The sequence below is a fragment of the Lissotriton helveticus genome, chromosome 10, assembly GCF_964261635.1.
Source record: "Lissotriton helveticus chromosome 10, aLisHel1.1, whole genome shotgun sequence".
Classification (NCBI taxonomy): domain Eukaryota; kingdom Metazoa; phylum Chordata; class Amphibia; order Caudata; family Salamandridae; genus Lissotriton; species Lissotriton helveticus.
Window position 1 is genome coordinate 748,359,264 of NC_136071.1, and position 17,908 is coordinate 748,377,171.

The following is a 17,908-nucleotide window of genomic DNA, read 5'->3' on the forward strand; positions in this document are numbered from 1 at the left end:
CGAAGCTTTTTTCGGTTCCAGTGGTTTTTTCGGCTCTGAAGCATGGGAGTCGGGTGCTTTCGGCGGCAATTTCTTGCGCGGCTCCGAGTGTGGTTTCGTGCCGAGGAGCCAGTGCCAGTCTTCGGCGCGGAGTGCTTAGATGTGGAAGCAGCTGGCATGGAGGTGGAAGAAGATGGCTTCTTTATTGGTGCCGGCTCCGGGGGTAGGTTGACTCGAGCCTGAGTCACCTAAAGGCTTATTAGGCTTCTTTGCCGAGCCCGAAAGTGGGGCTCGGGAAGCAGTCTCTCGCTATGCACCCGGGCCCGAAGGTGAGGGTGTGACCAAAGCCTTTTTGGAGGGTATCGAGGAAGGGTCGGGGTCGACGTGTGTACTTATGACCCTCTGTGCCGGAGTGATGTCCTCGACGTCAGAGTCGTCGGCTTCGGAGTCGCTGTCGACGCCATGTTGTTGCTCCTGCTCTGGCAAGTCGACGCCCTCTTGGAAGATGTCGTCCGGGATCGAAGATAACGAGCGAGCCATCGTTCTTCGAGCTCATCGGTCCAGAGTAGTCTTCTTAGAGCGGAAGGAGGCACAAGCGGAGCAGTCTCTGGCCTCGTGCTCCAGTGAGAGGCAAAGGTTGCACACCTCATGTAGATCGTTGTGGGGAAACTTCGACCCACATTGAGGACACTTCTTAAATGGCGTCCTTTCCATGAGCCAGAGTGTAAGGCCCAGGTAGGCCCGAAGGCCTTAGTCGACGACCAGATTCGAAGACTTCGAAGTCGTGAAGAGTTGCGTCGATGGGAAGCGCGATCGAGACAATACCGTCGAACTGGGTGAGGATTGCGTGCCAAAGGAAAAATCGGTTCCAAACTGGAGCGCAGGAAACCCGTCCGAGCCCGATGGCGGAAAAAAACAATCTAAGGATGGAGCTGATGCCTATGTGCACTATTGTCCAAAGGAGGAGTCACCTATCTCGTGACTTCCAAAGACTTTTCAGGACAAAAAACAACTGCAAACATCCGACCCCAACACTAGGTGGCGATCTATGCCCAGTGTGTAATCTGCAGCTCATATGCCTCGAACATAAGGTTATAATATTGAAGTGACAAGATTCCATAGAAGACAGTTTGCTTTTAAAAGAAGTCATTATAAATAAATTACAGGAAAGCTGGACTTCAAAGATCTCCCCCATCAACATGAAAATCAAGAACAGACCTGTGGGATCTCTGGACTAGTGTTCTTTAGGTTTGCATTTATGGATGTGATAATGCAGGATGAGGTAACCCTGTGTGGTTCTGGCGCTCGCTAATTACGGTATCACATTTCTTTGTCGTGTTGATCTTTTGGTGCTCAAGGGAGGATGAATCATCCACCCTCCTGAATTTATGACGCAGGGGGATCACCAATCTTCATCATAGAGCTCAATCGCTCGTCTTCGTTTTTGAGTAATAGGTGCCGATTTAGTCTACAGCACTTATAAAAGAGAACAATTTGGCTCCTATGGGCTCGTGAAGGAATCTCGCTCTTTTTGAGCTCCTGGTTGCGCTTATGCCGACTACGTAAATCTGGTCCGGTGAGGACAGTCAGCACAAGCGCAACCAGGAGCTCATAAAGAGCGAGATTCCTTCACGACCCCATAGGAGCCAAATTGTTGTCCTTTATAAGAGTTGTAGACTAAATCAGCACCTATTACTCAAAAACGAAGACGAGCGATTGAGCTCTATGATGATTGGTGAGTAACTTACCTTTCAAAAGCTATTTTGATAATACCCAACTTCGATCTGGTCCTGAAGAAGGCCCATAGACCCGTGAGGGCTACCAAGGGCGGAAACAAGTTGACCTTGCACGAACCATCACCAGGTGCAGTGGAACAGTAGCTCTTCCACCTTAGCACCACCATACACTTTTTAATCTTGCCCTGTCCTCGGCAATTAAAGATTCAAACTGAGGAGAGGAGGTATTTTTAACCCACACTACGCTAGAACACTTTTGCACTTTTCTATCACAACTGTAAAAAAAAACAAAAAAAAAACCAGACGTCTAGTTCTGGGTGGAAAAAGGAAATCACTTGGAGAACCCAGTGTGCGAATGATAAAAGACCCAACGATGATTCTATTCACTTAGCTGCCGACGCAGAGAACCAAGATATACCGCACGTCGAATGAGGGTCTTCGATATATCCGGACCCTAGACCCTGCTAACAACAGGTTTTGTGATTCATTCTCCCTTGATTTGGTCTAAACCTAACAGAAGGCAAATGAATCTTTGCTTCTCCCTCCCACCTTTGATTAAACAAGTAAGTATCATCAGCAATTTCTTTAGATAACAGTGTAAGATATTAAATAGCAACAGTTAAAAATAAATCTTGTTCTCACCTGTGAAAGCATTCATGAACGTGGCAAGTGAGCGATTCAGCATCTTAAAGAAAGGATCTCGGCAAGGGTACTTCTGAGAACCACAGAGTACAGTGTGTTCAAGGATATGGGGGACACCAGTGCTGTCCATTGGCGTTGTACGAAACTGTACGCTGCAAGAATAAAGAACATCTAGCTTAAACGAATTAAACAAGAAAGTCAGTATTCTACGGAGTAACTTGCAAAACTATTGAAACCTTCAGTTTACCTTAATATTTTCAGAAAAGTATGCACAATAAAGTCTACACCAATATGCTGTTCAGTAAATGTGCGACTTATCGTGGCATAGCACCAAAGGCATTATGACTGCACTGAACATGCCAAACCAACTCATGAAACCCAACAGCGGAAATTCAAATATTTGGAAAGTAAGGAGCAAAAGTGTATTTGTTACGTATGGAGTCTATAGGGTGACATTAGAAACACAGATTCCAACAGCGGTTGTCAACCTCTATGAAGTCACATCAAGTGAAAAAATGGTTTATAGAAACTCGTAACATCACTAGGGACCTGTAGTTCTCCACAAAGCTGAGCTAGCTGTGAATAAAATACTGTAGCTGCCAGCATGCAGTGCACTTCCTCCTGATCGACACTGACCAGAGGAAATAGACGACAGATCATATTCCCCTGCTTCTCCTGGGTTTTCACCTAATGAAAGAAACAGAAGGACAATCAAGCATGACAGCACAGACACCCAAAGCCTTTCCATGCCTGCACTGGAGTCTGTAGAGACTTCAGAACAAAGGAGGGAAATGATCTGAACTGCATAGCGGCTCTATTGGTAAGACAGTCATTGCCAGTATGGTGGCTTCTGCCTTTCGTGAAAGCATGATCACTCTGGGAGTGAGGAGATTGGGAAGCAACAAATGAGGTGGAGAAGGGTGGCACATGGCATTATAAAGCTGTAACCTTGAATGAAAGATGGGTCGGTAATGGACACAGAAGGCCTGCTCTATATTGCCTTCTTCACATGATTGGGAGCGGCAGAGCAGACCCTGAACTGAGGGAGCTGGTTAACAGGAGAAGAGGTATTTTCTGCATTTATTTCAGGAGGCAGCAAGGTGGGACGTGAGGCACAGAATTTGTTTTCATTTTGTTTTTTATTATTGCTGTGCTTTCCCATCCTTTACCTAGATTGTCCACGAGAGAAGCAAAGGATAAAAGTACAGAATGAATGTAGACGATTAGAATATGCAACATTAAATTGCACAAGGATATCCTTAAAGATTCTTTACCAAACTATTTCAAACGACAAACGTTGCTTATGCTCATGTCACAAATTGGTTTCAGCCCTTCCTCGGGCAAATATGTTCCCTAATCCCGGTCTCCTCTGCTTATTGAAAAAATAAAATTAAAAACTTACTGAGTTGCACAGTCTACGTTGCGTCTCTCCTCGTTCTTCCAGCAGGAACAGAAAGCACCCAGGCTCCCCTGAGCCAATCATAATGCTGCAATGCAGCAATGTGATTGATCCGAGCGCCGTGGTTTAGTGCTCAGATGGAGCATGGCGGTACAAAAGGGGGTGGTGATGGAGCATCTGAACCAATCAAACACTCACACCCAGTCAAAAGATCTGGGTTTAATCCAACACCGTTCTTTAGCCCACTCTGCCACCCCAGTTCAGACATGGCCCTATGCAAATCAGTCTGACCCTGTGCCTCATGCGAACAGTCCAGCCCGAACTGCCAAGCCATGCCTTCTCTGGAAACAAGCTTCCTAGGACTGGTTTCTGGCATTCCAGCCGTCTTCAGCCAGGCTTGCTTGAATCCAGTGGCAAAGTGAGCAAGGGACTCACGTCTGAGCATACCCTGCCAAACTTATGGCGAATAAAGCGGTACAAAAGGGGGTGGTGATGGACGGAGCATCTGAACCATTCAAACACTCACACCTAGTCAAAAGATCTGGGTTTAATCCATCACCGTTCTTTAGCCCACTCTGCCACCCCAGTACAGACATGGCCATATGCAAATCAGTCTGACCCTGTGCCTCATGGGAACAGTCCAGCCCGAACTGTCAAGCCATGCCTTCCCTGGACCGGAAACAAGCTTCCTAGGACCGGTTTCTGGCATTCCAGCCATCTTCAGCCAGTCTTGCTTGAATCCAGTGGCAAAGTGAGCAAGGGACTCACATCTGAGCATACCCTGCCAAACATATGGCAAACAAAGCGGTACAAAAGGGGGTGGTGATGGACGGAGCATCTGAACCAATCAAACACTCACACCCAGTCAAAAGATCTGGGTTTTGGGGGCGTGGCTTGCCGGGCGACGATGGCGGTCGCAGCGTTGTAGAGCTCCCGCCTGCCCTGACATAATCCTTTCATTTATCCTGACCCCCGAGCCCGCTAACTGCCCTACCTGAGCGGCGATTGTTCCTGGCAGCATCTCGATCTGTCCGGTGTGGCACGCTATCCCCCTGGCCGCTCTGGTGAGCTGACATCATCTGTGGCGAGGTGCGGCCTGGGGCCGGCAGACGGAGCCGGGACCTCAATTTTCGAGGCATCGGCCGGCGGCCGCTGGTCGGACCGGTCGGACGCCTCCCAGATCGGAGCCTGCGGCGCCGGAGGTGGAAGGGGCTACTGCAGTGTCCGGTGGAGCGGACTCCCACGCCGGGGTGGCCCCTGGATGTTCCGGAACCGCTGCGGCCTGTGCAGACCCCGAGCAGCCGGGGCCTCGAGTTTCGTGACACTGAGCTGGCCCGCGTCTGGAAGGTGGTGAGTCGGCGCTGGGTGTCCCTGGTGTTGGTGGGACCGTGGTCTTCCCAAGAGACATCATCCGTCGTGAGGAGGGGGTGCCACGGGAGACACCTCGTGACTACGGCCCGTCTACATTGTGGGTTGGACCCCTCTGGTGGCGTGGGGTCCGGCGGTGCAATTCCCTTGCCTGGGTCTGGGGCTGCCTGTTCCCGGGACGAGACGGAGGAGTCCCCGGACTGACATTGCTGTGGCGGCGGAGGGACCTGGAGCCCCGGGGACACCGGAGTGGTGCTGTGACCTGCTGGGCCTCTGAGAAGCCGGGACCTTGAGTTTGGCGGTCCCCGCCTGGCACAATCATCTTTGGCTCTCTGTCGGGGGAGCAGACGCTGTGTGGTCGGAGGCCCGTGGGGTCGAGGGCCCCTTTGTGATTGGACCGTTACGAATCCTGCGGCTGTGGGCAGTGGATCGGTGGCGGATAGAGTCCAGTGAGATCTATCCCCGAAACTCTGGGGATTGCGCCTGCTGCCCTGGAGTGGACCGAGGCCTGATCCAACTGCGGCACACGGAGAACTGTGAGTACCCCCCGCTTTGGTGTGTCCACCTGCAGTGTGAAGCTCGGCCCCCGAGTGTATTCTACGTCTGTATTACTGAGGGTGCGGAGTGGTTCGCCCGACTTCCCCTAATCATGACAAGAGGTGGGGGCGGCGCTGGACCCAACAAGCAAGGTCCGATCGACAAGTTTACCGGACCCAGCGGGGGGTCGGGGGCCTCAGGAGGCAGTCAGACCACGGGACCTGACAACGCGGCCCTGATGGCTGCCATCACGCAATCCAGAGACTCATTGGACGCCAAGATCGGGGCAGTGGGGGCCGATGTCATGCTCCTGCGCGAGGACCTTCGCAATGCGGTTGCTCGCATCACAGAGGCCGAAACCAGGATCACGGGAGTAGAGGATGATGTGGGTGCCCTGAAAAAGAAAGTGGCAGAGATGGACAAAATTCAAAAGGGACTGGCACTCCGCGTTGAGGACGCAGAAGGGCGAGCGTGCAGGAATAATCTACGCTTCATTGGTTTTCCGGAGGATTGCGAGAATGGGCCCATGGATGCGTTCTTGACGCGTTGGCTACAAGGTTGGCTCCCCCCAGATGTCCTTTCGCGCTGTTTTGTAGTAGAACGTGCCCATAGAGCTCTGATGCAGAAGCCGCCAGTGGGGGAGCGACCGCGCCCTATCATCGCAAAAATCCTCAACTTCCACGATAGGGATACTATACTTCGAGAAGCACGGGCCAAAGACGCGTTGCTGTTCGATAATCATAAGATTATGATTTTCCCAGACTATACCAGACAGGTGCAGCAGCAGCGTCGCTCCTTCCAAGATGCGAAAGCCAAGCTCCGAGGTTTGAAGATTCCGTATTCGCTGCTCTACCCGGCTCGTCTTCGAGTCGTCTTCCAGTCCAAGACTCATTTTTTTGATACTCCGGAGGCAGTGTATGGTTGGACCGATGAGACTATCCGGCTCCGGCCGAACGCCCAGCCGGGCCTGGACCCCGGACCATCGCGTGGATCGTCGCAGGAAAGGAGTGACTCCTCCGCCAGGGGTAAAAGACACAGGAAATCTCGGTCGCGGAGACGCTCCCGATCCGGGGGCGCCCCGCGGGATGGTGTGCAGTCCGACACTGATCAGTCCGGGAAGGGGCTTTAGAGACCATGAGACCTCCATCTCCCATGTCTGATCTCTCTTCATCATTGGACTATCCGAGAGGCCCGGAGCTGCTGCCGCGATGGCCGAGAGACTGACATCAGGGGTGGTGAGACCCGGACATTGGTTTGTCTCAGGAGGGGCGCTGTTGGTGAGGCCTGATTGCCTCGCCCTGACCATGTTACAGGTCACTTGTGGTTCATTGGGGCTCGGGGTGTTGACGTATGGGCGGCCTTGTCCTCTCACGTTGGGAGGCGGCCCCGAAGGGTAGATCCCGTTAGTTGGGGGGTGTAGTGGGATCCATTGGTATGGGTGGTTTTGGGCACTATGTTTTGGGCCCGAAGCTCCCCATGCCGCGACAGATACTTCAGGGTTTAATGAGGTATAGGGGTGGGGGGAGGAGGGGTATTGGGAGTTGGGCAGTTTTTGGGGTAGTGTTAGTGGGGAGAGCTGGGGGGGCTGGGGGGGTATTGGACGGGACGCACGTGATCTTGGCTACAGTGATATGCATGCTGCAGGGTGCCTGGGCTGGGTCCTGGGGCTTTCTGAGACTTTCCCATCGGGACTATGGCTGATCCCACACAAATGACACCTGCTAGTGGATCTATGAGAATTTTAAGTTGGAATGTGAGGGGGATGTTGGACAAAATTAAGCGAGGGGCAGTGTTGCGCTGGGGCAAGAGAGACTCAGCTGATGTCATGCTATTGCAGGAGACGCATATGTTGGGAACAAAGGTGCTAAGCTTACAGCGCTTTGGCTATACTCAAGTGTTTCATGCTGGATTTTCTAGAGGTTCGAGGGGGGTGGCCATCCTTATACACAGGAGACTGTCATATACCCACGAGCGTCATTGGCTGGATCCCCAAGGATGGTATGTCTTTGTCAAAGGTGTGATAGGTACGGAGCCAGTGGTGTTTGGCTGTGTGTATGCCCCTCCTCCTTTACAATGGTCCCTGGCTGAGCGCCTCTTTGCATTGTGGGATGAGATCCCGGACTCTTTGGCCGTGATAGGTGGTGACTGGAACGATGTGGTGGATGTGTGCCTGGATCGGCAGAGGCAGCAGGAGACTGCGGTGGCGACCTCCCCTACACGCTTGAAGGCGATGGTTGATGGGCTGGGCTGGGCTGGGCTGGGTGGATGTCTGGAGGCATTTGCATGCCAGGTCGCGCGAGTACACGTATGTATCTGCTGTGCATGGCTCCTTCTCCCGACTGGACTGTGTGTTTGTGCCGGGGGCCTTTCTTGACAGAGTGAAGCAGGCCGTAATTCAGCCTCGCGGGCTGTCCGACCACTCCCCAGTCGTAGTACGGATTGCACTGCGCAGGTCGCACCAGCCATTTCGGTGGCGGATGTCCTCGTGGCATCTCCAGCAAACAGACTATACAAATCACATGCGCGGAGCGATTGCCCACTACTGGCACGAGAACCTGACTGAGGAGATTGATGGGGTGACGGTCTGGGAGGCCATGAAGCCCACATTGCGAGGTGTCGACATAGCTTGGTGCGCTGCCGCCTGTCGACGTCGTCAGGAGGCTATAGTAGCGGCGTCAGATAGAGTAGGGGTATTGGAAGCTCGGTGTCGGAACGACGGTAATGGTGTAGCTCTCAGACTGCTCCTGCAGGCGCAGCAATCTTATGCCTCAGTCTTGCTTGACGAGGCGCGACAGGCCTGGCTGGCTACGAGGAGCAGGGTCTACCAGTGGGGTGACAAATCTTGCACCATGCTCCATAGACTGTGTCAACAAACACTGCAACCGGTTACTATACCGGGCCTCGTGGACGAAGAAGGGATTGCCATGACGGATCCGGCTACCATTGCGGCGAGCTTTGCTCGCTATTATGCGATACAATACGCCCCTCGGGACAGTCTCCCGCCGGAGGCTATTGACAAGTTTATCGCTGACCTTCCCCCTCGTGCGATAACAGACGAAGCCAGGACTGCCCTTGATCTCCCCTTGACGGCGGAGGAACTAGGCGATGCATTGGGACAACTCAACACTGGTAAGGAGTCCGGACCGAGCGGATTTCCCAGCGAATTTTATAAGAAATTCCACTTGCAGCTGGGGCCGCATTATAGGCAGGAACTGGAGGCGGCGCGGGAATGTGGTAGCTTACCAGTGGACTGGCGTCAGGCCGAAATCGTAGTTTTTCAGAAGCCAGGCAGGCCACCCGACAGACACGAGTCATATCGCCCCATATCTTTGATCAACTTTGAAGCCAAATTGTTGGCCAAGGCATTGGCGAACCGCCTCCTCCCGTATATAGCAGACCTAGTCAACCCGGATCAAGCGGGCTTTATGCCCGGTAGGGCGACGCGACACAATATCAGGCGCGCGCAGGTGGCCGTGGATGCGATGGGAGCGACGGGAGAACAGGCGGCGCTTCTACTAGCGGACATCGATAGGGCGTTCGATTCGGTCAGTTGGACTTACCTCTTCGCTCTTTTGCCGCGGCTCAACCTAGGTCCAGTTTTTGTCTCGTATGTCCGGCTTCTGTACACGGACATCACCGCCTCGGTGCGTGTTTCGGGGGCTGTATCGGAGAAGTTCCCAGTCGCCAGGGGGACCCGCCAGGGGTGCCCCCTCTCCTCGTACCTTTTTGCATTGGTCATGGAACCGCTGGCCGCGTGGGTGCGCATTGATGCGCAGCTTCGGGGCTTTGTGTGGGGAGCAGGACTCTCGGACAGGATTGCGTTATACGCAGACGATGTCCTCTTCTTTCTGACCGACCTTCATCGTTCTGGCCCGCGGATCCTGGACATAATGCGTATTTTTGGAGAGGTGTCAGGACTCTTCCTCAACCCGCGTAAATCGACTTTATGGGTACTAGGTGGGAGGTCGGAGGTGTTCCCTTGGGCCTCGGCCTTACAAGTCGCGGTTGGTGGTCTAAAATACCTGGGAGTCTTCCTGTCTGAGTCTGCCGCAATTGCATGGGAGCGCAACATGCAGCCGGTGTGGGACAGAGTTCAATCGGACGTCAAGACCTGGTCTCGCATGCCCCTTAACATCTATGGCAGATCGGCAATCTTTAAGATGGTCGCCCTCCCTAGACTCCTATACCAGCTGCAGAACTACCCATATAAGGTTGACCCGCAATGGTTCCGTCGCGTGAATTCTGTACTGGGACGTTTCCTGTGGGCAGGGGGTGCCTCCAGAGTGGCACTACGGACTTGTTTCCTGTCCACGTACTGTGGTGGTCTCGCTACATCGGACATTCTATCCTACTACCAAGCCTCTCATTTGTTGGTTCTGAATGAGTGGTGGTACGGTGGGCGCGATGACCCGGCATACGCCCTGGAACGCTTTCTGATGGGTGATGCCACGCTTCACACGCTGCTATACTCGGCCAGCCGGCGGAAGAAGCTGCCGCAGGCTACTCAGGTGGTTTTCATGCTTTGGAGACAGGTGCTGCGTCGTATGGGCTGGTGGGGTCGCCTAACAGCGGAAACGCCACTTTGGAACAATGGCCGGCTCCCTGCGCTCGCCTCACTGCCGGGGTTTAGTGGCTGGGACTCCATTGGGATCTCGACGCTTGGCCATGTTCTTACTGGGACTACTCTTAAAACCTTTCAAGCCCTTAGCGCCGAATTCGACATGCCCAAGACCCAATTTTTTAAATACTTACAACTTCGTCCCGCTCTTGCGCAGAGTCTAGTGGGGTTGGACCAACTTCCTGAGTTTAGCCCCGTTGAAGCCAAACTCTTCATGGGGGATCTGGGGGATAAAAAAGTCTCCAAAATGTATCAAACCTTAATTACTCACTGCTCCTCTTCCCTTCTGTCGTTGAAGGCCTCCTGGGAGGTGGATGTTGGCCCCTTGGATGAGGATGACTGGAGGGAGGCACTGGAGTCCCCCCGTGGGGCGGCAATTGCTGTGAGACTCCGGTTTATACAGTTCAAGTACCTACATCGGGCCTATTACACCAGGGAGAGACTGTGGAAGGCTGGCCTCATTGCTACCCCTGTATGCCTGCGTTGTGGGACGGTGAGCGGTACGCTGTTACATACTGTGTGGTCGTGTGTGGGTCTGACCCGGTTCTGGAATGGGGTTTGGACTAGCTTGTCAGAAGTGCTGCAATGGGACCTTCCTCGCACGCCCAGACTAGGTCTTTTGCATATCCTGGATCAAGTGGGGGGTAACATTTATAAGCGTCACCTCCTTCTGTTGGGCCTGACTGTTGCCAAACGGGATTTGGCAAGGGCGTGGAAGAGCGACCGCGCCCCCCCACTCAGCGCATGGAGGGCGGGACTAGATTTTCTTATGGGATTGGAATTGCCAGTGTTTGAGGCCAGGGGCTGCCCCCGCAAACATTACAAGATCTGGAAGCGGTGGGCGGAATACAGAGACTTGCCATTGGAGCCTCCCGTCGACCTGGAAGATGGACTGCCTACCAGCAGTGACCTCGGGGCCTAGGTGGCTCCAGGACGCCTATTGTGCTTTACACTGTATACTGCAGCTGATAGTGATCACGTGCACCGGGTTAGGGTGGGATAAGGGGTGGGTAGTTGGGGGTTTTGGGGTTGTTGGTGGGGGGCAGGAGCGTGGGTGGGGGGATAGTTGAACGTCTAGGCTGTTCATGCATTCTATTATGTGTTTTCCACTGACAGTGTCCTCCTGGCTATGGAGTACTGTGCGTATGATTTGCCTAAAACCCTTAATAAACGCGGTTGTGAAAAAAAAAAAGATCTGGGTTTAATCCATCACCGTTCTTTAGCCCACTCTGCCACCCCCGTTCAGACATGGCCATATGCAAATCAGTCTGACCCTGTGCCTCATGGGTACAGTCCAGCCCGAACTGCCAAGCCATGCCTTCCCTGGACCGGAAACAGGCGTCCTAAGGCCGGCTTCTGGCATTCCAGCCGTCTTCAGCCAGGCTTGCTTGAATCCAGTGGCAAAGTGAGCAAGGGACTCACGTCTGAGCATACCCTGCCAAACTTATGGTGAACAAAGCGGTACAAAAGGGGGTGGTGATGGACGGAGCATCTGAACCATTCAAATACTCACTCCCAGTCAAAAGATCTGGGTTTAATAATCCAACACCATTCTTTAGCCCACTCTGCCACCCCAGTTCAGACATGGCCATATGCAAATCAGTCTGGCAGGGTATGCTCAGACGTGAGTCCCTTGCTCACTTTGCCACTGGATTCAAGCAAGCCGGGCTGAAGACGGCTGAAATGCCAGAAACTGGTCCTCGGAAGCTTGTTTCCGGTCCAGGGAAGGCATGGCTTGGTAGTTCGGGCTGGACTGTTCCGATGAGGCACAGGGTCAGACTGATTTGCATATGGCCATGTCTGAACTGGGGTGGCAGAGTGGGCTAAAGAACAGTGATGGATTAAACCCAGATCTGTTGACTGGGCGTGAGTTTTTGATTGGTTCAGATGCTCCGTCCATCACCACCCCCTTTTGTACCAGATGGAGAGCATGGGCATGTTCTCCATCCAGGATGTAATGCAGCCTGGGTGGAGAGCATGCTATGTGCACATGAATGTTTGGTTGGCCTGAGACGGTCAGCAGTGCAGCCCAACTTGCCCCACCTAGCAAAGCTGCCGCTCCCGTAATAGGAAAAAATAAAATGATAACATTGACTTATTTTATTTTTCCTTACAGTGCTGAAAAGCAGTGTGGCGACGCTCCACCGCCTTGGTGGAGGAGCCGCCACTGAGGGTTCGTGAGAAATGCCACAGGATTGACTTCTGCAAACTTTTTTCAGGAATAGCTGAAAAAGAGGAGTATAGTTTCCAAATGTGTGGCTTTAAAATGTACAAATGATCCCCGCCAGTAACATTTTCTTCTAGGGAAACGAACACCAGAGAAGGTGCTGGAGATTGAGATTCTGCGAGGAAACTGGATTTTTTATGTTGCACACCCAAAATGACATGCATTACTTGCTTATTTAATCTTACTGCATACTTTGTTGTTTACCTTGCATGCTTTACAGGAAAAATCAGGGAACATATTTGTATTCGTGCTATGAATTTTTAAGTCAACAGTTCAAATAAAATAAGCATTTAAATTCAACCAATTGGTTTTCCCTCAAAGACCTCAGATACATCGATCTGAACAGTCCGAAGAAATAATTGTAATACACCCGAGTGACTAACAGTTAAACATCATGATTTGGGACCCTCTGATGCACAGTATACCAAACTAACAAACATTTCCGAGAAACCCTTCTTTCGGTTGAGCACCACTCGGTTTTCTCGCAAGCATCTTTTAATGTACAACCTACACCAAGCAGAAACCAGTGTTCATGCTCCAGCACTCGTATCCTCAAATATTTACCTGAATAGATTATTGGTGTCCTCTCGGGCCACGTGCAAATATTTGGCTCCAGTGTTGTCATGGCTCAGTTTCACTGCAGTCAGGAACAGTTCCGGAACAGCTCTTACCTGGGTTTCGAAAACACCAGATGTTAGTACCCAAACAAACAGCAAGTAATTAGAACATTAATTAGCAAGCTCATATGAAACATAGCTGTCTCTAAGTACAAGTACAATTTCAACACTTTTGTAGCAAAACATCTTTCTTAAACGCCCCCTCCAGCCCTCACGTCGCACATGCCACAGTAGAATGGCGACTGCCACCTATTTTCATGATATTTAATGTTGGAAGGGGGCGGTCTTCAACATTTGGAACAGGTAAAGGCAGAGGCGCAACTAGAGCCACATTTCGGGGGGGGGGGGCTAGAAAAAATTTCGGGGGGGGGCTGAAACTTTAAGCAGTAGGTAGAGTGGCACTGCAGGGGCTCATAGAAGGGGTGAAACATCAACAAAGAGCCACACACACACACACGCACACACCCAGAGCCACACACACACACCCACAGCCACACACACACACGCACACACCCAGAGCCACACACACACACCCAGAGCCACACACACACACACCCAGAGCCACACACACACACACCCAGAGCCACACACACACACACACCCAGAGCCACACACACACACACCCAGAGCCACACACACACACACACCCAGAGCCACACACACACACACCCAGAGCCACACACACACACACCCAGAGCCACACACACACACACACCCAGAGCCACACACACACACACCGCCACACACACACACACCGCCACACACACACACACCGCCACACACACACACACCGCCACACACACACACCGCCACACACACACACCGCCACACACACACACCGCCACACACACACCGAGCTACACACACACCCACACACCCAGAGCCACACACACACACACACCCAGAGCCACTCACACACACACACACACACACACACCCAGAGCCACACACACACACACACACACACACCCAGAGCCACACACACACACACACACACACACACACACCCAGAGCCACACACACACACACACACACACACACACACACACACACACACACACACACACACAGAGCCACACACACACACACACACACAGAGCCACACACACACACACACACACACCCAGAGCCACACATCCACCCAGAGTCAGCACAGCCAGGGGGCAGGGGAGCAAGCACAGCCAGGGGGCAGGGGAGCATGCACAGCCAGGGGGCAGGGAAGCATGCACAGCCAGGGGGCAGGGAAGCATGCACAGCCAGGGGGCAGGGAAGCATGCACAGCCAGGGGGCAGGGAAGCATGCACAGCCAGGGGGCAGGGAAGCATGCACAGCCAGGGGGCAGGGAAGCATGCACAGCCAGGGGGCAGGGAAGCATGCACAGCCAGGGGGCAGGGAAGCATGCACAGCCAGGGGGCAGGGAAGCATGCACAGCCAGGGGGCAGGGAAGCATGCACAGCCAGGGGGCAGGGAAGCATGCACAGCCAGGGGGCAGGGAAGCATGCACAGCCAGGGGGCAGGGAAGCATGCACAGCCAGGGGGCAGGGAAGCATGCACAGCCAGGGGGCAGGGAAGCAGGCACAGCCAGGGGGCAGGGAAGCAGGCACAGCCAGGGGGCAGGGAAGCAGGCACAGCCAGGGGGCAGGGAAGCAGGCACAGCCAGGGGGCAAGGAAGCATACACAGCCAGGGGGCAGGAGAGCAAACACAGCCAGGGGGCAGGAGAGCAAACACAGCCAGGGGGCAGGAGAGCAAACACAGCCAGGGGGCAGGAGAGCAAACACAGCCAGGGGGCAGGAGAGCAAACACAGCCAGGGGGCAGGAGAGCAAACACAGCCAGGGGGCAGGAGAGCAAACACAGCCAGGGGGCAGGAGAGCAAACACAGCCAGGGGGCAGGAGAGCAAACACAGCCAGGGGGCAGGAGAGCAAACACAGCCAGGGGGCAGGAGAGCAAACACAGCCAGGGGGCAGGAGAGCAAACACAGCCAGGGGGCAGGAGAGCAAACACAGCCAGGGGGCAGGAGAGCAAACACAGCCAGGGGGCAGGAGAGCAAACACAGCCAGGGGGCAGGAGAGCAAACACAGCCAGGGGGCAGGAGAGCAAACACAGCCAGGGGGCAGGAGAGCAAGCACAGCCAGGGGGCAGGAGAGCAAGCACAGCCAGGGGGCAGGAGAGCAAGCACAGCCAGGGGGCAGGAGAGCAAGCACAGCCAGGGGGCAGGAGAGCAAGCACAGCCAGGGGGCAGGAGAGCAAGCACAGCCAAGGGGCAGGAGAGCAAGCACAGCGAGGGGGCAAGTATGCAGGTATTTTGTGTCACGGAAACGTGCAGATTACTGAAACTGACCGGTTTATTGAGTTTAGTCACCTTTCTGGCAGCTGATGGCACCCTGGTAATTCTTGTGAAGCCCTTTCGGGGAGATCCAGATGTATTTACCCCCTTTAATTGAGTACATACTTTCAATGCCGTTAGTAGTATTTAGTTGTGGGCGCATTAGACCTTAATATACATGTAGCAGTTGAACATTGAATTATTGAATCCAATTGTAGGTTACTGGGTTCTGAGGTTCGAGTCCACAGTACCTCCTGGATTCAGCCCACAACTGGTCGGCGCCGGTGTTATGAGATTTAGATTCTGAAAGGAACACTTGGGTCTGCAGAACAGAGGCCACAGGACACGAGAAGTAAGCCCGCCCTGTGATACATCAAAATTATTTAAATCCCTCTCATCTGTGTCATTCGGTAATAGCTAGATTTGAAGGGGGGAAGGGGTGGGGTGACAGGAGTAGCTAGGCAGGGGGGACAGTGGGGTGGCAGCCGGAGCGAGTGACACCCGGTCGGACAGAGGACTGGGGAGCAGGAAGGATAGGTAGGGGGTTAGAATACATCCGTGCGGATAGTAAAGGGCAACAGTCGACTGAGCAGGGATACGCCTGTTTTCAGGACAAAATGGCGGCAGTGATTATAATGGCGGGATTAATTTGCTCACAGGTGCTTGGAGGCAGCGGTGGCCAGTAGCTCTTAGGCGAGTTTTACATGGCTAAGGGCAGGGTGCTTGTGACAGGTGAATTATGGTCCACCTTTCCCCGTTCAGGTTGTTCGAGTGATTATTGGTTCCAGTTGTATCACTGTGCGCGGGTAAGCACCACTTGGCACGGAGGTGGCGACTGAGTCCATGGTTAGGGGCTTTAGGAATGCTCGTGGTGTGGAGTGTGAGCCGGTGGCGGGTGACGGGGGGGTTGGACACGGGGACAACGTGGAGGGGGGGGGGGGGTGGTGGCGGCAGCTAGGCCCTAATATACAGGTGTGTGCAGTTGGTGCGATGGAGGGAGGGGTTTGACTTAGAGTGCCGTCGTGTGCGGGACGTTGGGGTTGGCATGGGCGGTGGAGGTGAAGGGGGGCATGGGTACCACCGGACGGACATTTGGCGGCGCCGCGAGCGGGGGGAGATAGGGGTCAAGGCGGAAAGGTGGAAGGTGGATTACATTTCTCGAATAAACGTTAGATTACATGAGACAAAAGTGTCAATGGGGACCGAACAAAATACAAGAGGCAGCGAACTTTACATTAGGGGAGGAAAGGTGGCATGTGTGCAAGTTACAAAGGAGCGGAAAAGTAAAAGTAGAGGTATAATACCGCAATAAAAGGCAGACACTCCAACACAAGTCCAAAGGTTGCCTAGGCAAGGGTCGCATGGGGGTGGAGGGAGGTGCAGGAGGGTTAAGCTCAAGGGGAGGCCGTTAAAGGAGACTTTTCCAAGACCACGGGAGGCTCACTGGAGGCAAAAGGGGATAGGGGGGTCAGGAACACAAGGTGTATAAAAAATAAAAAATAAATAGGGAGGGGCGGAGTTTCAGGGTGAGTCTATTAGATCTGAGGTGGCTGGGGTGGAAGTGCGCAGTGTACACTACGTGTGGTCCGTACAAGTTTTGGCAGAAGTAGGGGCTTGCGCTCCACCACCTTTCTGCAGTGATGGGCAATGCAGCAGAGCCTGCCCTTTATCAGAGTATACGCTGCGGCACTTTTGCAGCACTTTCCAAAGAACAAAAAAAGTACAAGCTTTAAGTGCTCACCTATAAAAGGGTCTTTATCTACACCCTGTATAATATGTTTGTGCAGCGGAAGTTGCCACACATTCACGAGTGAATATATTTTATAAACACGCCCAGACTCGTATGAGAGCATAAAGCACCCTGGGCTCGAATACAAATTACAACGCGGGAAGTTATGTCATTTAAATAAAAAAATCTCACACAACTGTATTTTTGCGCCGATGATTGGAGGTCAAGCCCCGTGAGTATCTGCAGAGTACAGTAACGAGCAGTGTCCCACAAGTCATGCACGGGTGCACCGTTAAACTGGAGCCGCATATGCGACTGACTGCAGTGATGAACATGGATGTCTATGAACACACGGTGTCTGCTGTATTACACAGGAGGTTCAAGTTCATATTTCGGTCCATTACACATCGATGATCAGGAACACACACGGGTTCGTGCACAAGCAACAGCTGCCGTCTGGACACAGATGAGGATTTCAATTCCCAGACACGGAGGCTCGCGCATACACAATGCACATGCTGCATACACACTCATTGTGTTTGCACATACCCTCATGCACGGGATGATTGCAGGGCTATGCCATAAAAATGCAGGCACCAGAACTGAGGACCCAAAAGATGTAATAATATTGCAGAAACGTAGTCATATACTTGCGATTCGTTTGCTGTGCACCCACGCGAGCGAACACACAACACCACAACGCTGCCGTGCATACATCGCCACTGCTGCA

The 17,908-nt window shown here is 53.2% G+C and overlaps 1 protein-coding gene across 2 annotated transcripts in view; it reads right to left on the reverse strand.

Moving 5' to 3' along the window:
- Positions 1 to 17,908, reverse strand: part of PITRM1 (pitrilysin metallopeptidase 1) — a 434,374-nt gene that overhangs the window by 372,570 nt on the left and 43,896 nt on the right. For both annotated transcript variants that reach the window (XM_078663309.1, XM_078663308.1), the window contains exons 3-4: positions 13,071 to 13,177; positions 2,358 to 2,509 (exon numbers count right to left, since the gene is read on the reverse strand). In XM_078663309.1, the coding sequence (XP_078519435.1) occupies positions 2,358 to 2,509; positions 13,071 to 13,177 (259 nt within the window). The remainder of the gene's footprint in view (positions 1 to 2,357; positions 2,510 to 13,070; positions 13,178 to 17,908) is intronic.